Below are 22,281 nucleotides of genomic sequence, written 5' to 3'. Positions count from 1 at the left end.
ATCCTCCTGGACGCCTCCCTAGGGAGGAGTTCCAGGCATGTCCCACCTCCCTAGGGAGGTGTTCCAGGCATGTCCCTCCTCCCTAGGGAGGTGTTCCAGGCATGTCCCTCCTTCCTAGGGAGGAGTTCCAGGCATGTCAGTCCTCCCTAGGGAGGTGTTCCAGGCATGTCCCTCCTCCCTAGGGAGGAGTTCCAGGCATGTCCCACCTCCCTAGGGAGGTGTTCCAGGCATGTCCCACCTCCCTAGGGAGGTGTTCCAGGCATATCCCTCCTCCCTAGGGAGGTGTTCCAGGCATGTCCCTCCTCCCTAGGGAGGTGTTCCAGGCATGTCCCTCCTCCCTAGGGAGGTGTTCCAGGCATGTCCCTCCGGGAGGAGACCCCGGGGAAGATTCAGGACACGCTGGAGAGACTATGTCTCTCGGCTGGCCTGGAAACGTCTCGGACTCCCCTCGGAAGAGCTGGAGGAAGAGCTGGAGGAAGAGCTGGAGGAAGAGCTGGAGGAAGAGCCGGAGGAAGAGATGGAGGAAGAGCCGGAGGAAGAGCCGGAGGAAGAGATGGAGGAAGAGCCGGAGGAAGAGATGGAGGAAGAGCTGGAGGAAGAGATGGAGGAAGAGCTGGAGGAAGAGCTTGAGGAAATGTCTGGGGTGAATGAAGTCTGGGCATCTCTGTGAAGGCAATCAAGCCTCAAGCTTATCCGTTCCTGGGTCGCCCCCGCGACCCAGGAACGGATAAGCGGTGGAGAATGGATGGATTTCTTGAATAAGTAGAAAAAGTGAAAAATGCCCATTAAACATCTATAGCAAATACATGTAAACACATTTAAAGAAGGTCATTTAACTGTGTCAATACTAACAATCTGAATTGGGGCCACCAACCAAGGTCCTCAGGCCCCCTGTCCTGCATGTTTTAGATCTTTCCCTGCTTCATCACACCCTGATACAAATGACTCTGTATGTAAGATACTTGTGCGGACCCTCATGACAACAATTAATTAGTTACAGAGGAGTTGATGCAACGAGACATCTTAAACATGCAGTGTTGCAACTATTCAGGACCAGGGTTGGAGACCCCTGGTCTAGGTTTGTAGACTGTGACTGTTTTTTTTTTACTGCATCTTAAGATTCAAAATATCATTAAGGGTAAAACTGACTTTTTTTGCTCCCTTTTGTTTTACAGGAACTCCAGTGATGAATGTCATGGCAACTGATGCTGATGAACCAGGGAACTTGAATTCGATGATTGCCTACAGCATCATTGATCAGAATCCACCTGATGGCATGTTTGGTATAAAAAAGAACGGCACAATCTTCCTGAAGAAGTTTCCACTGGACAGAGAAGTATGTACAATCGTAGGGTCATTTTATCTTTGTTTATTGTTACTTAGTTGGATGGCGGATGAGTGAACGCTGGCGCGACTGGCTGCACTTCTAAATTTTTTTGTCTCTTCGCTGTCTCACGACCCACATCTGACTGTGCATCTGTGGTCACTCGGGTAAAAGTCCTCACTACTTACTCGTAACAACTAAACGGCTCGATTGTCACTCCTACGTGGCTGTGTTTGCAACGCTTGCTCACCTGCTCTGCTCCGGCGGCTGCCGAGCCCCATCAGGACCTGCTCACCTCGCGTTGCTCGAGTCCACACCAACAATTTGGTCTGACGGGATCTACATCTGGTCCGTGCTTGCCTGGATTCTCCTGTTGCTCGCTCGCCAGCCCGTGACTGGACTGCTCCAATACTCAGCGGTGGAGCTCCTGAGACTGCGCTTCCATCTGCGTGAGCCTCTGCCGACTGGACTACACCTCCACCCGGACATCGCCTTCCTGCCCAAGCGGAGATACATCCACCGGGGGTCCCGCCGGTGCTTCCGAGAGGATTCCTCGAACCCAATTAAGTCCATTTGGTCCAACTTCCGTCACTCCCCACTCTACACCGGCCGATCTGCCAACCACAGCGTCCTAGCCAGCCTAGCCCGGTCGGCTAACTCAGCTGTCAAGCGCGGCACCGCCGCTGTCAACTTCGGTCTGCTAAACATCTGCTCACTCACCAACAAGGGGCATCTCATCCAGGATCTCCTCAGCGACCGTAAGTTTGATTTAATTTGTCTAACTGAGACATGGCAACAGCCCAATGACTTTTCCCAACTCAATGACTCAACTCCTCCGGGGTTTGTTTACATCTGTCAACCCCACTGTACCGGCCGGGGAGGAGGTCTCGCGATAATTTACCGCGAGACCTTGAAAGTCTCGCCGCTGTCTGTCCCTGCCTTCAGCTCCTTTGAATCCACAGTATGTCAACTGTCTGGACCTATTCCCACAACCATTGCAACCGTTTACCGCCCCCCGAAACCAAATGGCGAGTTCTTAAATGACTTTGCTGCTTTTCTCACACACCTTTCCACTCTCTCACCAAACACAATATTGCTGGGAGATTTTAACATACACATGGACAATATAAACCATCCTCTCACCAGAGACTTTACATCCTGTCTTGAGAGCTCTGGACTTCAGCAGCACACCCACTTCTCCACACACTCCAAAGGACACATTTTGGATTTAATTTGCTGCTCTGGTGTCACCCCTTCTGACTGTGCTGCAGCTGAACTCCCCATCACCAACCACTTCCTCCTCTCATTCAACATCGATCTCACTCTGTCCACCACTAAGTCCCCACGTCTCATCTCCTTCCGCAATATTAAGGACATAAATTTGGATTCTTTCTCCTCTAGTGTCGACAACTTCATGGACTTTGCAGATTTAACCACCCCTGACCAGCTGGTTTCACATTACAATACAGGACTCCATGATATTCTCGACTCTCTCGCTCCACTAAAAAACCAGATCTGTTTCTTTCACCCTTTCTGCTCCCTGGTTTACACCTGACCTTCGGCTCATTAAAAGCCAAAGGCCGGCAGCTCGAGCGGCTTCGCAATAAAACTGGTCTGTCTGTCCACAAAGAATTGTACAAAGATCACCTTATGCATTACCGGGACTGTATTGCCAAATCCAAATCAAACTACTACTCCAGCATAATCTGTTCAAACGCAGGCAACACCAAGTCACTGTTTTCATTGTTCAACAATATCACCCGTTCCCCAGTCTCTATACCACCCCATCTCTACTCAACTGCCTTCTGTAACTATCTACTGTCTTTCTTCAACACCAAAATCCTGCAAATCCATCAGGACCTTGGTTCTACCTCCCTCAGCGTCACTTCCGATCTCCACCCACCCCTTCTCCTCCTTTGAGCTCCCCACCTTCTCAGAGATCTCTGACCTCATACACAGGTCCAAGCCCACCACATGTCAACTGGACCCCCTCCCGACAGTCCTGGTTAAATCCTGCCTCCCCTCTTTGGTCCCCCTCATTTCTGCCATCATCCACTCCTCTCTCACCACTTGATCCGTTCCTTCATCATTCAAAATTGCTGCAATAACCCCAATCCTGAAAAAACCTGGTGCAGACCCTACCAACTTCAATAATTTCCATCCTATCTCAAACATGCCCTTCATTTCCAAGATCCTCGAGAAAATAGTCGCTACACAACTCCAGCACCATTTATCACTTAACAACCTGTATGAACAATTCCAGTCTGGCTTCCGCCCCCTCCATAGCACCGAAACTGCACTTGTAAAAATAACCAACGACCTCCTCATGGCAGCTGATTCTGGTTTACTCACTATCCTCATCCTCCTTGACCTGAGTGCAGCCTTCGACACCATCAGCCACCCCACCCTCCTCAATAGACTTTGCGCCATCGGCATCACCCACACTCCTCTAAACTGGTTCACTTCCTACCTCACAGGCCGCACTCAGTTCATTCAACTTAAATCTTTCACATCCCAGCCTTCCCCTGTCACTTCAGGTGTGCCCCAGGGCTCTGTCCTGGGGCCCCTCCTTTTCATCATCTATCTTCTCCCCCTCGGCAACATCTTCCGTAAGTACAACATCAGCTTTCACTGCTACGCGGATGACACCCAGCTCTACCTCTCCAGTAAGCCCACCTCCACCCTCCCACCTTCGTCCCTCGCTGACTGCCTAACCGATATCAAATCCTGGTTCTCTTCCAACTTCCTCAAATTAAACAGTGACAAAACCGAGGTCCTCCTCATTGGTTCTAAATCAACACTATCCAAAACCGACAGTTTCCCTATACTCATTGACAACTCCACTGTTTCCCCCTCCCCACAGGTCAAGAGTCTGGGTGTCATCCTCGACAGTACCCTATCTTTTCATTCTCATATCAACAACATTACCTGGTCCGCTTATTTCCACCTGCACAACATCAACCGCCTCCGCCCCTCCCTCACCCCGCACACCACTTCTATTCTTGTGCATAGCCTCGTCACTTCTCGCCTTGATTATTGTAACTCTCTCCTCTCCGGTGTCATTCACAAATTCCTCCACAAACTACAGTTAGTCCAGAATTCAGCTGCCCGCATCATCTCAAGGACCCCATCCATCAACCACATCACCCCCGTCCTACAACAGCTCCACTGGCTTCCAATAAAACACAGAATCCACTTCAAAATCCTTCTCCTAACATTCAAGTCAATCCACAACCTTGCCCCTCCCTACCTGTCGGACCTCCTCCACGTCGCCACGCCCTCACGCACCCTCAGATCCTCCTCCTCCATCCACCTGACTGTTCCACCTGCCCGTTTTGCCACAATGGGGAGCAGAGCATTCAGCTGCTCTGCTCCCCGTCTCTGGAACAGCATACCACCGGATCTCAGGAACACCACCTCACTCCCTCACTTCAAATCCAAACTGAAAACCCACCTGTTCAGAACTGCCTTCTCCCTCTGACCTCACTTGCACTGTGTCGTTGTTGTGGTTTTTTTTTATTCTGAGTATTTGTTTACCCCCTAGCTTTTATTATTGTGTTACACTGTTTTTAACTATTGTACGGCGACCTTGAGTGTTCAGAAAGGCGCCTTCAAATAAAATGTATTATTATTATTATTATTTTTAGTTATCCAGGTGAGTCCGTGAGCTTGGCATCTATGTTTGCGTTGAAAAGTAAGATAACATTATTACAAACAAATCACCATTAGAAAAGGAAATTCTGGTTAACAGGAGCAAATCTACAACTGTAATACGTAATTGTTTGCATCATAGTTTGTTTCTTTTTGTTTGTGAGAAAATGGAAAAATTTAAAGATTAACATTCTGACTGTAGATCAGGGGTGGGCAATTCCTGGTTCCAGAGGGCCATGTCCTGCACATTTTAGATGTTTCCCTTCCTAAAAACAAACTCCCACAACACTTCTAAAAGCATAATCATCCTGTGGGTCATGTCTCATTTCAGACACAAGACAAGTACATTCTGACAGTGAAAGGTCAGGACTTAAATGGCGGAGATGGTGGAAACACGGGAACTGGAACTGTTACCATCATTGTCCGTGACGCAAATGACAACCTTCCCGCGCTGGAAAAAGATCAGGTACTTAATTCTTACACATTCAAAAGATCTAATGAAATGTTTTCAAAATGTTCATTTCATAGTGTATTTTAGCAGTTTTTTTTTTAAAACATGGAAATGCTGAAATGTCACTGACAAATGTGTCATACAAATAATTTCTGCAATTATGATTCAGTTGTGTTAGTTTTTAATGGGATTTTTTTCAGTATGAAGGAAGTGTCATGGAGAACACCCATGGTGTTGAGGTGATGAGGCTCAAAGCTCTGGACAAAGACCTGGAGGGCTCCGAGAACTGGGATGCTGTGTTTGAAATCGTCAAAGGCAATGAGGCTGGATACTTCAGCATAACAACAGATCCTGACACCAATGAGGGCGTCCTGATGCTAGAAAAGGTACTGCACTTTTTACTCAAACAAAAAAAGATGTGGTCTTTTCCCAGTCACTTTTTAGATAAATGAAACAAGTTGTAAGATTTTTCATTTGCAGGGGTGCACACAACCTTGACAGACACAACCTTGACAGCCACAACCTTGACGGATACAACTTTGACGGACACAACCTTGACGGACACAACCTTGACGGCCACAACCTTGACGGATACAACCTTGACGGACACAACCTTGACAGACACAACCTTGACGGACACGACCTTGATGGACACGACCTTGACGGACACAACCTTGACACACACAACCTTGACAGACACAACCTTGACAGACACAACCTTGACGGACACGACCTTGATGGACACGACCTTGACGGACACAACCTTGAAATACACAACCTTGACGGACACGACCTCGAAGGACACGACCTCGACGGACACGACCTCGACGGACACGACCGCGACGGACACAGCCTTGAAAGACACAACCTTGACAGACACAACCTTGACACACACAACCTTGACGGACATAACCTTGACGGACACAACCATGACGGAGACGACCTTGACGGACACGACCTTGACGGACACGACCTTGACGGACACGACCTTGACGGACACGACCTTGACGGACACGACCTTGACGGACACAATCTTGACACACACAACCTTGACAGACACAACCTTGACACACACAACCTTGACGGTGTCACAATGCCTCATCATCATCAAGGTCTGTTGTTAACGGTCGATACCACCTTGTCGTCAAAGTCACGGTGTGCTGAAGCAGGGAAACATAAAACATGCTGGATAGCGGCTGTCAAGGACGAAGGTTGGCCACCCCTGACCTAGGGTGTCTTGGTGCCAAATGCACACATGGATGTCCTTTATGCTTGAACATGGTGTTATGAAAAATAGTGATGAATACAGAGGTCCAATAACAGAACACTAACAACCAAACATGAAGCATGACCATCTCTGTTCCTGTGTGCCACTTTCCAGGGCATGGATTATGAAGATGTGGAGAACCTGGAACTCGGGATAACAGTGAAGAACAAGGCTCCATTTATGGGACCTGAATCAAACAGTGCCGGTGGTGCAGGAGGTGCCGGGGGGCCAGGTGGTGCCGGCGGTGCAGGAGGTGCCGGCGGTGCAGGTGGTGCCGGCGGTGCAGGTGGTGCAGGCGGTGCAGGAGGTGCAGGTGGTGCAGGTGGTGCTGGAGGTGCAGGTGGTGCAGGCGGTGCCGGAGGTGCAGGTGGTGCCGGCAGTGCAGGAAGTGCAGGTGGAGCCAGCAGTACAGGTGGTGCAGGCGGTGCCAGTGGTGCAGGTGGTGCCAGTGGGGCAGGTGGTTCCAGCACAGGTGCTGGAGGGCAAAGTGGAGTTAAAATCTATTCTGTCAAAATCAATGTGGAGAATGAACCAGAAGGAGCACATTTCAATCCCGTGGTCAAAGCCATTCCCCTCTCAGAAGGAGATGACTCCATCAACTTAAAAGAACCTGTTGCCATCTACCCTGCAATGGATGGAGACACTGGGGAACCAGCTGAGAACGTCAGGTCTGAGCGTACATATACACATAGACCGCACACGTAAAAGTACAGAGTCAGCTCCACATCCATACTGACACTTATTACTGTTGCTGCAGGTATGCCAAGGGGTGGGACCCCGCTAACTGGCTCACCATTGACCCAGAGACAGCTGAGATCAGACTGAACCAGATGCCTGACAGGGAATCTCCGCACCTTGTCAATGGCACATATATTGCCAAAGTTCTTTGCATCTCAGAAGGTATGCACACAAACAAACTCAGACATTTGAAATCATTTAAGGATTAATGAACTATTTTTGAATTAGAAATTGACGATGATTAATTAGAATCAGGTGTGTTAAAGCAGGGAAACATCTAAAACATGCAGGACACTGGCCCTCGAGGACCAGGATTGCCCACCCCTGTTCTAAAACATGCAGGATAGGTGCTCTTGAGGAGCAGGGTTGGTGACCCTTGCTCTAGGAACTACGAGTAAACCTGCACTCTGAGAATGGAGAGCTCTGTTAGGAACATAAGGCACTATCGGGTCATGCAAATGTTGCAGAGCTAAGCTGTTTTGAGCTTTATATGCAAGTAATGAAATTTTGAAACGTATTCTGAATTTTAAGGGTAGCCAATGGAGCGAAGCTAACACTGGAGAGACGTGATCTCTCTTGCTGATTCCTGTCAGCACACGCGTTGCTGCATTTTGGATCAGCTGGAGCCTATTCAGCAAATCACTTGGACATCCTGCTAACAACACATTACAGTAATCCAGTCTAGAAGATACAAACGCATGAACTAGTTTTTCTGCATCACTCTGCAAGAGGATTTTCCTAATCTTTGCGATATTAAGGAGATGGGAAAACACTGTTTTACAAACCTGATTAATATACGACTTAAATAACAAATCCTGATTCAAATCCTGATTGAAAATAAGACCAAGGCTTCTCACAGATGCACTGGAAGCCATCGCAACACCATCTAATCCCTTCCTAAGGCTTGGTGATGTCCCTGACCCCCCAGTCTGGCCTTCGGCAGGAGGGTCCCCCCTTATGATCCAGGTCCTGCTCAAGGTTACTTCCCTCCTAAAGGGGAGTTTTTCCTCGCAACTGTTTTGCTTAAGGCTTTTCTCCCACTACGGGAGTTTTTACCTGCCATTTTTATGTAACAATTGCTCGGGGGTCATGTTCTGGGTCTCTGGAAAGCGCCTAGAGACAACTTTTGTTGTATTAGACGCTATACAAATAAAATTGAATTGAATTGAATTTGGGACCAAAAACAACAACCTCTGTTTTATCTGAATTTAGAAGCAAAAAATTTCCGGACATCCAGTCCTTGATGTCCCTAAGACATGCCTGAAGTTTAACTAACACTTCTGTTTTATCCGGCTTCATAGACAAATAGAGCTGCGTATCATCAGCATAGCAATGAAAGTGTATGCCGTGATTCTGGATTATACTTCCCAATGGCTGCATGTATAAACTGAACAAGATTGGCCATAGCACTGAACCCTGCGGAACACCATAACAGACCCTCAACTGTTCACAACAGACAAACTTTTATGACAAACTGATGATGACCATTAATTTGATGTGTGTTGGTGCAGGCAGGGAAACGTCTAAAACAGCGGTGGGCAATTCCTGGGGCCTCATGTACAAAGAGTGCGTTGATTCCATCATGAATCCTTGCATGGAAATATGGCGTATGCAAAAAAAAATAATTAAATCAGGGAAGGCATTTGACCAAGTCCCTTGAGGTACTTTGTGGGGGGATACTCAGAGGGGACGGGATACTGACTCCGTTGCTATGGGCCATCCAGTCTTTGTTCAAAGGGAGCAAGAATCTGGTTCGCATTGCCAGTAGTAAGTCAGATTTATTCCAGTTGAGAGTTGGACTCCATCAGGGCTGGCTTTTGATACATTTATGGATAGACCTTTCTCGGTGGAGGAGGTCTGCTTTGGTTGCCAAAGGTTTATACATCTGCTTTTTACAGATGATTTAACACTCCCTCCAGCTGGCCAGATGAAAGGATGGATGTATGTCTAATGAACTGGTTTTTTTTTGTATTTTCGTATCACAGATATGCCAGCTAAAACAGCAACTGGTACCGTAGCCATCCAGGTGGAGGATTTTAATGACCACTGCCCTACCCTGACCACTGACAGCCAGACTATATGTACCACGGAGGACAGTGTTATTGTCAACGCTTATGATGAAGATGCCTTCCCTAATGGAGCTCCTTTTGAGTTTAACATCCTTCCTGAAGGCACTGTGGCAAAATGGCAGATCCAGCACCTAAATGGTGAGAAGAATGTGTTGAGTTGCTGTCACCCTCACAAGCAGTTGTTTGTGCCTGATACACCTGGTAGGACTTTGATTAATGCATCTTGAACGTCTTGTCTTCGGCAGACACTACTACTATTCTGAGGTCTGAGGAGCCTCTGTGGCCAGGTATCTATAAGGTGGAGGTGGAGGTGAAAGACCAGCAGGGACTGGCCTGCCCAGAGCCACAGAAGATTGAGATCCAAGTTTGTACCTGTGAGGATGGAGTGGTGTGTGGAAGACGAGGGGCCAGTGATCAGGTTGAAAAAGGAGCAGAACTAGGACCTGCAAGCATCGGACTTCTGCTGCTGGGCCTGTTGATGCTACTGCGTAAGTGTGACATGATGCTTATTTTAATGAGGAATCATATCATCGAGGATGTATTACTTTCTATCTTGATAGTTTCTATACTAGGACCAAGTTGCATATTTGATAAGCTGCAAAAATGTAACTTATTTCAATTTTTAGAGGAATGCTGAGCATGATTAATCACGTTTGAAAAAGTTATGCTTTATACTTTCTAACTCTACAATTTGTGCAAGAAAAAGGAGTTTACTGTGTTTTTCAGGAGTTCTACAAAAATGCCCCAGCCATTTCTTATCATGAGAGAAGTTAAGGATGTTACAGAAGGGCATCATTACAAACTTTCCTGAACTACTAAGAACTAAGATAAAATGTCCACAAACAAGGCTCTGCAGACTGACACATAAAAACGTACAACTTTGAATTATAAAACAAGTATGTAAAATCTTCCACCTGCAAGAGAACAAGAATACAAACACAGAGCCATAGTTCTCAAAGACACTAATGTTTAATGACCGACATGCCCAAGAGAAGACCACAGCAACATCTTTCAAAGACAGCCAGTACCAATCACCAAGATGCCAAATAACAGGTGTTAAACATGAAGATTTGGGAGTTACTTGCTGACAAAGCACCCATCAGCAAAAAGACTACACTCCAAAAAAAAAAGCGAGGACTGTTAATCAGAATCAGGTGTGTTGAATATCACACTGCCCTGCATGTTTTGGATGTGTCCTTGTATCAACACACCTGACTCAAATTAATGAGCGTTTCTAGCTCATCATCAAGGTCTGCAGGAGTCCGTTGATGACACGCTACTTGTATCATGTTGTGCTGAAAGCAGGGTCTAATTTAGATGTTTCCCTGCTTCCTTACACCTGATTCAAATTAATCGCCCTCATCACCTTGTCATAAAGGCCAGTGTTTCCCAACCCTGGTCCTCAAGACCTACTCTCCAGCATGTTTTGGATGTTTCCTAGCCTCAACACACCTGATTCTAATTAATGGTCCTCATTAGCTTGTTATCAAGGTCTGGACAGTTCTATTGTTGACACAACCACTTGTATCAGGTGTGCTGAAGCAGGGAAACATCTTGTAAAACATGCAGGACAGTAGATCTCGAGGACCAGGGTTGAAGTCCACTGGTCTAGAGCAGGGGTGCCCAATCCTGGTCCTCGAGAGCCCCTATCCAGCATGTTTTAGATGTCTACTTGCTTCAACACACCTGATTCAAATTAATGGTCGTCACCAGCTTGCCATCAAGGTCTGGACAGCTCTGTTGGTCCCTTTTTTTTTATCAAACCTTGATACAAGGACCTTGGTCATCAACAGAACTATCCAGACTTTGAAGACAAGGTGGTGTCGACCCTTAATTAGAATCAGGTGTGTTGATGCAGGGTAACCACTAAAACATGCAGGACACCGGCCCTCGAGGACCAATTTTGGACACCCCTGCTTTAAGTAGTTTCAAGTTTGCAGCTTTATTGTCAGATATACAGCAGAAAAAGTAAAAGTAAAAAAAAAAAAACAGAAGTAAAACCGAAACTGAGAATCTACCCTTGTACACCAGATAAACTACAACTGTGGTGGATTACTTTAGGCTCCTTACAAACTTTGCTGCTCTGAAATATCTAAAAAACTTTTTGAAACATTTTTCTTTTTTTTACAGTTCTTCCTCTTTTGCTGCTTTTCTGCCAATGTGGAGGTGCTGCAAGTTTTCCAGATATGTTCAGTGAGATGCCCTTTGACACTAAATCTCATCTCATACAGTACCACACGGAGGCTCAAGGAGACAACGCGGTGAGACAACCACAAACCTCTTGTTACAGTCATAAAAAGTAAAGAAATTAGGCTTAATGAGACCACAACATATTAAGGACGCCACACAAAGATCAAGGGTTGAAAATAAATCTTATTGATTGTTGTTTTTAAATTTCTGGGGAGAAAACAAACAAAGAAAAAAAAGTTAACCCAGAAGTAATGAACCAAAAGGAGATGGAGATCCTGGTCAAAAAGAACAAAAGAGGGGTAAGCACAGGGCCAGCCACGCGATGGGCCGTCGGACCATACACTTTCCCCACTAAATAAGAAATACCAGGTAAACCTATAACCTAAACAAACCGACAAAGCAGGACTACCGGCTATCTCCAACTCAAACTAAAATAATAATTAAAGCTGCAAGCAGCGATGAACGGGCCCTCGCACTCACGGCCACCGCCCCCCATAAGCATATCAGAAATGACACCACCCACGACTTCCTATGTCAAACCATTCCAAAGTTATGGCAGAAAAAAGGAACTATGAAAAATCGACCAATCAGAAGAAGGGGCGGGGCTAATGTGCACCAATTATGGTCAAGGACTCTAAACCGAGTCAGATGACACCACCCACGAGTCTTTATGTCAAACCATTCAAAAGTTATTGCTGAAAATCAGAAGTATCAATTATCGACCAATCAGAAGAAAGGGTGGGGCTAATTCATGCCAATTAAGGTCAAGTACTCAAAACCGAGTCAGATAACACCACCCACGACTCTCTATGTCAAACCATTCAAAAGTTATGCCAGAAAATAGGGACTATCAAATATTGACCAATAGAAGAAGGGGCGGGGATAATTCAGGCCAATGAAGGTCAAGTACTCAATACCGAGTCTGATGACACCACCCACGAGTCTTTATGTCAAACCATTCAAAAGTTATGGCAGAGAAAAGTATTCTAGGGGGCGCTGTTGATCCATCTTGCCACGCCCATTAATGCATCATGAAATATAAAATGTATCGCCAAGTCTGGCTTGCGTGCAAAATTTGGTTACCTTTGGGGAACTATCAAATATGGACCAATCAGATGAAGGGGGGCGCGCTTTTTGGCGTCTAGCGTCGCCACGGTAACGCTTTTGAAAGAGAAAAGTAATGCGCGTCGTCGCAGGATGGAGACGCATATTTTGATGTATAACATATCTGGGTGCACGTTACGGTTCGGGCTCTGAAGCGGCTGAAAAAATGGCATAAATTTCGCCAAAATGACAAGATTAATTCAAAATGGCCGACTTCCTGTTCGGTTTCGGCCATGGTGCCAAGAGACTTTTCTTTAAGTTGCGACATGATACAGGTCTGTACTGATTTTTGTGCATGTCAAACCGTATTGTGGGGCTTGAGGCACAAAGTTTTCTAGTGGGTGCTGTTGAGCCATTTTGCCACGCCCATTAATGCAAACCATTAAATATCAAATTTTTCGCCAGGCCTGGCTTACGTGCAAAATTTGGTGACTTTTGGGGCACGTTTAGGGGGGCAAAAAGACCCTCCTTTTCTAAAGAAGAACGAAATAATTCCTACAGATACAATAGGGCCTTCGCACTGTAAGTGCCCGGGCCCTAATAAGAAAACTCTGCCATTATGGCCAGAACCTTCCCAACCTTCCAAACCTTCTCCTGCTACTGCTGCCCCAGAGTGAGAGAGAGTGACGCCTTCCTTCTGCTCCTCTTTATCCCCAACCTCCTGATTGCTAACTGACTGCCAGCCTGTGGAGGAGGGAACCAGGAGGAAGGAGAGGGGGAGAAGACAGCAGCATTAACACACACACCTACAGCTGTAGGTGTGGAGCAACCCATACCTGGCCACACATAACACCGCTAATGTTGACATCAGCAGCATGTGCTGACTCTCAGTAGATCACGTTTACTGGAAAGCATCATCACATTTTTGTCTGACCAGTTTAAAAATGATGTCTTGGTCCTAATGTTTGGATGTCTTACTAGGAGGTGCCATTGTTGAACGTCCCACAAGAGATCATTGGCATGGGCCAGCAACACTTTGTAAAGGGACCTGGGCCAGTTTGGGAAATGCAGCAATCGCAGAGTCCAGGTTGGGAAATGCAGCAGTCGCAGATTTCCGTGAATGAGATGCGAATGGACCAAAGTGGAGCCTGGGGGATGGACGGGAGGGGCAACAGGAGTGGCTTCATCTCTGGGTTTGAGAGCAGAGAATCAGCAAGAGGTGGAGAAGATGTGTTCGATGGCATGACTCTCTCCCACGCCTTTCTGGGACAGTACTACAATGAGGTAAGATATCCACTGATCAGAAGGAAAGGTGTTGTTTGAGGTGGATATTTATTACAAAGAGCCCGTTTGCAAACAACTTGAGAACCAGTTGGGCATTTAAGTAATCTCTAAAAAACAACAAAAACACACTTTTTCAGTTCAAAGGTTTGACATATCAGCTTATCTTGAAAAACGAGGTAGATGTGGCCGCAGGTGAACATCTCATTAACAGTGATGCACAGAAGTCTTGTTTTCGGTACAATGCCGTCAGTCTCACACGGGTGTGAGGATCCCCTCTTCCCCACAAACCTCCTTCACTCCACTGAGGTTTGTGAGCATTTGTTTATGCACAGGTCCTCCAGGTCTTTTGCTAACATTGACATCTTTGTCCTGAAACAGAGTTTGGGATGGACTGGGGAAGTCCACTCCTGGGAAGTTTGGCATTTGTCTTAAATATGGAGTTTCTTAGCACTTTAGCTTCACCTTTGTCAGTAAATGATAAAATAATGTGAAAGTGCAGTTGTGTTTACTTTACTCTCAATTTCTCCCCTTTTTTTTGTATTTACCTAACATTAAGATGTGGTAAGGACAAGATGGGCTCTTAATTTCCAAATATGTAAACCTTTGAATTAAAGAGGTTGTAATTCATTTTTTTTATAAATCAATTTGATACTAGCATACAAGAATTTCACCTTTAAAGGAGGTACCTTGTTGCGGTTATGTTAAGGTGGTAGAAACGTGGCTGCCTGACATCTGGAGTTCATCACCAAACTCTGAGTTTCCTCTCTGGTGATGTTTGCCCAGCCTCCTTTAGCTGCTGCTTGTTTGTCAACCTTTTTGCTATCAGTTTTATCTTCAGTAACTGAAAGGTTGCTCTGTTGTTTAGAGATCAGTTAACTGTCTGGTTCGTTGGGATTATTTAATTGATTGCACTTACTACACGGTAAAAGTGAAACAGTAAATTATAACTTATTTCATCATTTATTGGTTACGTTTGTCTTAAAGGGGACCTATTATGTCATCTAATACCTATTTTAAACAGGCCTCGAATGTCTTAAAAACAAGCTTTTTTGGCTAAATAAATTAGAATTAGCCTGGCGTGGTCCATTCCCTCGTTAAGTGAAGACAAATGAAGCACATAAAAGATCTGCAGTTGATTTCAGGTATCACTTCCAACACGAGGTCCAAGGGATCTCTGAAGGAGGTTGGTCATTAGGCTGAAAAGACAACAAGTTCCTTGCGACTTCTATCATCTTAAACTACGTTTTGTAACCTGTGGATGTGATTTTAGGATTTCTACTTTGACTTGCTGATGCAACTATGATACGTTCATATACTAATGAATAAAACCTTCATGTCAACGACAGGTGACCAGCAGAAATGCAGGCGATGAAGTGAAGGACAGTCTGCTGATTTACAACAGTGACGGGGAGTTCTCCACTGCTGGCTCGGTGGGATGCTGCAGCCTTCTGGAGTCTGACAATGACCTGGGCTTCCTGGATGACCTTGGACCAAAGTTCAAGACTTTAGCTGAGATATGCGGGGGAAAAAAGATCTCCAATGAGCTGAAACAAGAGTTCACTTCTGTCCGCAGCCCTCTTGTATCGAGTGCTCAGACAGCAGAGTCCAGTTTGATAACTGCCCGACAGTCCTATCCACCCAAGCTGCAGTCAGCCGTCGCCAAAGCAGAGCAGACCGTGGTCAGTGACATCACTGACAGTTCCCAGGTGATGAGGGAAAGCATCACTGACAGTTCCCAAGTGATGAGGGAAAGCATCACTGACAGTTCCCAAGTGATGAGGGAAAGCCGGGCTGCGGTGAGGGAAGAGATGACCTCAGTGAGTTCACAAGTGGGAAATCAAAGCCAGACGCTCCTCCTGCAGCAGCAGCAGCAGCCGGTTTACTACACAACCACCCCTATGTTTCAGCCAGTCCACTGTGTCGTCCAGCCACAGTTTCAGAACACCATGATATTGTCTCAGGCACCGTCCACCAGCCTTCAAGAAGTGGTCCTGGTTAACAGCGCTGAAGCTGGACTTTCCCAAGGAGTTATCTATCAGGGTCAGTCAATGATGACCAGCGGACAAACCCAGGGTCCCGGCATGGTGTTGGTGGAGAACAATGGCATCCAGGGAAGTCATGCCAACCTGATCCACACGGGAAACTTCTCAGGTTCCCAGGCCATGCTTGTTTTGGATGGCAACGTCCCATCAGGGACAATGCAAGTGGTTCAGGAAGTCCCAGCTGGCCTCATTCATGAAGGCACTTTACAGCGAGGAACACTACCAGGGTCTCAGAAGGTCCTGATGGTTGGAGAGTCAACAAGCACCAGAGGGCAGCAGGGTCAGGTGGCCTGGGGTGTCCTTCAGGAGGGTCTCCTTCAGGGGGGTCTCCTTCAGGGGGGTGTCCTTCAGGGGGGTGTCCTTCAGGGGGGTGTCCTTCAGGAGGGTGTCCTTCAGGGGGGTTTCCTTCAGGGGGGTGTCCTTCAGGGGGGTGTCCTTCAGGAGGGTGTCCTTCAGGATGGTGTCCTTCAGGGGGGTGTCCTTCAGCAGAGTGAGGTTTCTGGCTTCCAAAAGGTCCACAGCAGACAGAAAAGCCCACATGCTGGCTCTCAGAAAAGCAGCTCTTCCACCACAGTTAACTCCCCCATCGACAAAGTTATGATGCAGGAGTGGAGCGAAATTCACTGACTTTAAGTGCCGACCTTCTCCAGATTCAGAGAATATTCCAGGCTGTATATGATGGTGATGGGATGTTTATGAGACATTCAAGACACATTCTGGTAATCAAATGTTTACCCTCACCAGCATATAAACCAGTTGTACCTGATAAAGAAATCAGTGGCAAGAGGATCTCATACAGACTTCGTCTCAACTGATACTCAAGAGATTTTTGCGTGTTTTAGATGTTTCCCAGTCCCCAATTCAACATACATTAACATTAATTAATTAATATATTCTTAATAATGAGTGTTATTAGCTTGTCATCACGATCTGCATAAGTCTCTTAGTGACACAACCACTTGTGTCATGGTTTGCAAGGTAGTATTGAAACTGGTGTTACTATTCAAATGAGTAATAGCTTCAATTGGAGTTAAGTCAAACATCCTGTTCAATAATTTAAGCAAGATTTGTGCTTTTCTTGGTCAAGTTTTGGATTTGAAAAGGGAAAGGAGCACCGTGGAAGGGTTTGGGCACCCTAATAGATGTGTGGAGCATCTGAAGAAGAAATCTTACTCAACATTCATCCACACACAACACACAAGAACACTGTATCCATGTGCACTGTGTCAGTGTTTCCCAACCCTGCTCCCCGTGGCACAAGACGGTTAATTTGAATCAAGTGTGTTGATACAAGGAGAAATCAAACATGCAGGACTGCGGCCCTCAAGGACCGTATTTGGACCCCCCTCGGTTAAGAGGTTATCATGGCAATTGCGGACTCATAACCAGGATGTTGTTTCTTCTGGCTTCTGGCCATCTTACCTGTTCACTTTTGTCAAATACTCAAGTGAAACTCCCACTGGTCTTTTCTCTTCTCACTCAAGAATGTAGGTTATGATGATAATAATATGTTTAACTTGTACTTTACATTTGAAATAAATCTCAAACGGCTACGGGTATAGGGTTATAGTTTGATCTAACCTGCTGATTGAGGAGTGATAATGTTTTCTTCAAGTTTATTATCCATTTGTCCAATAGAAGCTGCACTTTTTTTTGCAGTGTTTAGTGTTTAGCCAACTAACATCTGCAAATGGTAGTGGGGGTTATCAAAACCTTTTCTAATCATACTGTACAGAAAGATGCTACATACTGTACACCTTTGATTTGAAAATGTAGTATTTCTAAAAGTTCCTACCTTACTTCCCATGGATAGTTAGAATTTCAAACATTGGATCTCAAAAAGCACAAGCTCTGGACATCTTCAAAAACACGAAGATGGACCTCAGAAGCTCATGGCACATGCTCAATTTTATCACAAAGCTGAAATTTGTTTTTACAAGAATGCTCAAAAACCAGAGAGAAAAAAATGTTTAGCAGTCGACAAAAACTCTTTATCTAACACCACCACCAGTTGCCGTCCTGACTTTGTGTGGTGCTCAAACCTTTGCTCCAGACACATATTTTTATTTTAATGTACAGTAGTAAGATAAAGAAAGGCAGTTTTTAATTAAACTGTTCAAGAAATGTATTATCATGAACTACATGGCTTTCAAAATCTTTTTAGTCACATATTAACAGTAACAGAAATGTATGTTTCATACTTCTTGAAATGGTTTTCAAACAGGATAAGGGCAAATGAGCAAATAATAGTTAATGGAGTAATTACAAGCGTAAGCAGACCCATGTATGCTTTAACTTTGGATTCTTTTTCTACACATATCATGGTGTTTGTAAGGATTTAAGTTTGCTGAAAGTGGTCAAATTTTTATAACTTTAAGGGATTGTAGGACAACTTTTTACGTTAATAAAAATTCAAAATAGGGAAATTATTCCAAATTGTGTTTTTTAATACCCTTTTCTACATGCACATGAAGGTAAGTTCTTACAGAGAGACATTATCATCTGTAATTTCCTCCTGCCGATACGCTGGTCTTCAAACATTAGCTGTACAGAGACGACCTTTGACAAACATGAAAGATGAGAGAGTGATGTCCACAAAATGACTGATCCTTAAGACATACCAACAGTGTCACGAATTTCAGTGCCCCTCCCAAAAATCTCCTGGGGCCAGCATTCTCACAAATGTCTCCCGATTTCCACCCGGAAAACAATATTGGTAAACCATCCTTCACTGGCCACCGTTGCTGGCTGGACGATAATAACACATCGAAGTCAAGCAGAACATCACAACAGAAGAAAAAGCAGAAGAAGCAGACATGGCGATGGCGAGTAAGAAGAGGAAATATGCGTGCAAGTTCCAAAATGATTGGAAAAAAGAATTTGAGTTCATCCAGGACAGCTTGAAGGGGAAGGGGTATGCTGTCAGGCAGGTTTTGTAGATCAGACTTCTCCATTGAACAGAGTGGTCAAACAGATATAATAACACACAAAGCGTCAGAGTCTGTGACTGTTAATCTACGCAATGTATGCTCTTTTTGTTTTTATTTCTTGAACTATCACCACCATTTTTTGCACGGGTACTGTGGCTACGTAATTAGTGCCTCTGGCGCAGCCAGAGGCACTCTTATTATTGCTCAGGCTTATTTATTTATTCTTCCGTATAAACGTAGGCGCGTAACTAGTCCTGCAGCTTTGAGAAAACGCGAAAAGTAAAAACGTAGAAACGTGCGCCTTAAGCGCTAATCGAGTGGTATGACTTTTATTAGCAATTGGTGCACACGTTTTCGCGCAACATGCGAAAACGTGCGCTTTTGGCGCCATCCGGAACGCATTGGGAGAACTTTGAAGCCTCACCACTCGCCCACTGTTACTCGAAAAATTCTGAACCGATTTAGAAAGTCGTAGGCCCTGAATTTAACTACAGTCCTGTGAATTTTCAGAGCGATCACACAAATAGTTTTCCCACGAAGTGCAAAAACATTTCCAAATTTCCAAACTAATGGGGAGATTTTCCCATGTATGTGTGTGGCGCGGAATGTCACACTGTGGACGGGAGGAGTTAAAAAAAAAGCCAAAATTCACCTTTTTTCTGAGTCACCTAGCTTTCTCATACTTGCACGTAGAAACGTCATTCAAACTTCAAAACGGAGGAAAACTTCTCTTCTCTCTCCAAACACCAAACTGTTTTTTCCTAAGATGTACACTTCCAAGATATGAGCACTCAAGCGAGGACTGGAAATCACTTTTTTGTCAAATCTAAAGTGCGGGTGTCGGTTTCTAGAGTGGCAGAAACAGTAAAAAAATAACCTGAATTTTTATTTGTAACTCGAGCTCACGGCCAAACCGTAAAAGGCAGACAAATAATTTTTGGTCAGAATGTAGACATAGGTGTTGGGATTCATAAAATGTGACTATGACAGGCGGGGTATGCACAAAATTTAAACGGCGGGGGGGTAAAGCGGCGCGGATGCCTGCCTCGGTCTCCATTGGCTGTAATGTAATCAAAAGTTTTCTTCAAAAGAATCTCACTCTGTCTTCGCACTGAGCTTACTCAACCATTTTAAGGAATATCTGAATAAAATTAAGATTGTCAGAATCTGTCGGGTTCTGTGTCTCTCACGATGTTTTTGTTTTTCTTGAAGTTGAAGTCGAGGTTCTTGTTGCCCCTAGCAACCAGAAGTCAGCTGCTGACTCATTGCCTCAGCCAGAACTGGTCACATGACTCAGTCACTAAAAGCCTTCATATACTTAACCCATAGACATATATACGTAGACGCCCCATCGAGCGCTGAGCCGTACGTCAACGTCGCCGCCATATTGGATGTTCAAGACTGCGCTGTAAACTAATACAAGTAAATGGACTTATTTTCATAAAGCGCCTTTCTACAAAGAAATTTACGTTTTACGTCTCATTTATTCATTCACACACGCACTAATATACTTGGGAAACAGTTAGGCACCAAATATAGTATATTTAATTTTCTCAGATGGCAAAAATAAGAGCTTTATTGATCTCACATAGGAGTAATTCATGTTATATCAGCTATAGAGAACAAGGTAGTGCCGAAAAACCATATATCACAAAAATAAGAAAAATAGAGAAACATGTTTTCTCATCAACAAAGCATATTTTACATTTCAAGTAACAAAATAACATATTTGAGCCATTTCTTTTTTTTTTTTTAGATTTTTTCAGGTATTTTATTGTCTGAAAAATGGTTCAAATGTTATTTTATTGTCTGAAAAATGGTTCAAATATGTTATTTTGTTATTTGAAAATGTTTACATTTGTTTTGTTGATGAAAAAATATGTTTCTCTATTTTTGTGAGGGGGATATATATTGTTTTTCGGCACTACCTTGTTCTCTATAGCTGATAGAACATGAGCCGGGTCGGCTCCGACTCTCTAATCCGACGTCAATTTATATGACGTCGGATTACGTCTGCAAACTAGGCTGGGCCTCGAGTGGCCGGTCCCCCAGGCCCGAAAGGGATCTGTACGACGGAAAAGTCCTTCCCACCTCACAGACCCCCGCCAAGCAAGAGAAATGAAGCGCTACTGGGATAAACCTCTGAGACACAGAGGTTGACAGAGCAAGGACCTGTCAAGGGTTTTTCAGGGCTGGATGTTCAGGGCATGAAGGAGATGGGGCCGCCGCCTGTAGAGCCGTCTGTCGCCTCCCACCTCCACTCCGACCGCCGTGCAACCTTGTCGGCATCCGGCCCCTCCCTCCCTAGGAAAATGGACAGACTCACCGCTTCTATTTACCAGAAGGTTTATAAATCCTCAGCCCAGGCTGCGAGGGCGCTTAATGTTGTCACGCTCCTCTCTGCTTATCATGCAGAGCTGCTGGTGGACATTGGGCAATAGCTCGACTCGGGCTCCCCCAACCCGGCTATGTGGGAGGAGATCTGCATTACAACTGATCTCATGGTTAAATAAATCAGAATATAAGCCTGGTCCTTTCCCCCCGCTGTCATGGCTCCTCTCTTCCCCAGCAGAGAGCGCCATTACTCCACTCGCCAGCAGAGCGCAGAGATGGCAAGAAATCGCTGTCCTTCAACCTTTGGTGCTGAAACCAGTGATAAGGGGTTACAATTCAATTCAATTGAATTTTATTTATATAGCGTCTAATACAACAGATGTTATCTCTAGACGCTTTCCAGAGATCCAGAACATGAACATAAACATAAACATAAACATAAACATAAACATAAACATAAACCCCGAGCAATTATTATATAAACAATGGCAGGTAAAAACTCCCATAGTGGGAGAAAAGCCTTAAGCCAAACAGTGGCAAGAAAAACTCCCCTTTAGGAGGGAAGAAACCTTGAGCAGGACCAGGCTCATAAGGCGGAAGCAGCAACAGCAGACATCCACGTAGGCAGGTGGAAGCAGCAACGGGATGACCGGGGATGGGGGGTGGGGCGGGAACACAGGCCAGAACGCAGCTCCCGAGGCTCCAGCCTGCAAACATGCACAAAAGAGAAAAAACGGGGCTAGCACAAGAAACTACAGGAGCGATGGACAAAAATAATAACTATGAGATACTTATAATAAATAAAAATGGAAATGGGGAAGAGAGGAAGGGAGGAGGAGAGGAGAAGAAGGGTGAGAGGCACCGCCCAGTGGATCATGTCGGTGCCCCCCTGCAGCATAAGCCTATAGCAGCATATCTACCACCAAGCTATATTTGAGACTAACTATTATAGTTTTG

General features: G+C 45.2%; 1 protein-coding gene across 1 annotated transcript in view; it reads left to right on the top strand.

Annotated features, from left to right (window-relative positions):
- The window catches only part of LOC133458007 (desmoglein-2.1-like), a 32,839-nt gene extending 16,152 nt beyond the window's left edge, over nucleotides 1–16,687 (top strand). The window contains exons 5-14 of the mRNA XM_061737456.1: nucleotides 1,176–1,336; nucleotides 5,307–5,441; nucleotides 5,627–5,812; nucleotides 6,808–7,361; nucleotides 7,451–7,593; nucleotides 9,417–9,638; nucleotides 9,746–9,988; nucleotides 11,631–11,761; nucleotides 13,716–14,018; nucleotides 15,365–16,687. Coding sequence (XP_061593440.1) covers nucleotides 1,176–1,336; nucleotides 5,307–5,441; nucleotides 5,627–5,812; nucleotides 6,808–7,361; nucleotides 7,451–7,593; nucleotides 9,417–9,638; nucleotides 9,746–9,988; nucleotides 11,631–11,761; nucleotides 13,716–14,018; nucleotides 15,365–16,687 — 3,401 coding nt within the window. The remainder of the gene's footprint in view (nucleotides 1–1,175; nucleotides 1,337–5,306; nucleotides 5,442–5,626; nucleotides 5,813–6,807; nucleotides 7,362–7,450; nucleotides 7,594–9,416; nucleotides 9,639–9,745; nucleotides 9,989–11,630; nucleotides 11,762–13,715; nucleotides 14,019–15,364) is intronic.
- Nucleotides 16,688–22,281: the final 5,594 nt, after the last annotated feature.

This window comes from Cololabis saira, chromosome 13 (assembly GCF_033807715.1).
Source record: "Cololabis saira isolate AMF1-May2022 chromosome 13, fColSai1.1, whole genome shotgun sequence".
NCBI lineage: Eukaryota > Metazoa > Chordata > Actinopteri > Beloniformes > Belonidae > Cololabis > Cololabis saira.
This window is presented reverse-complemented; position numbering and strand designations above follow the sequence as displayed.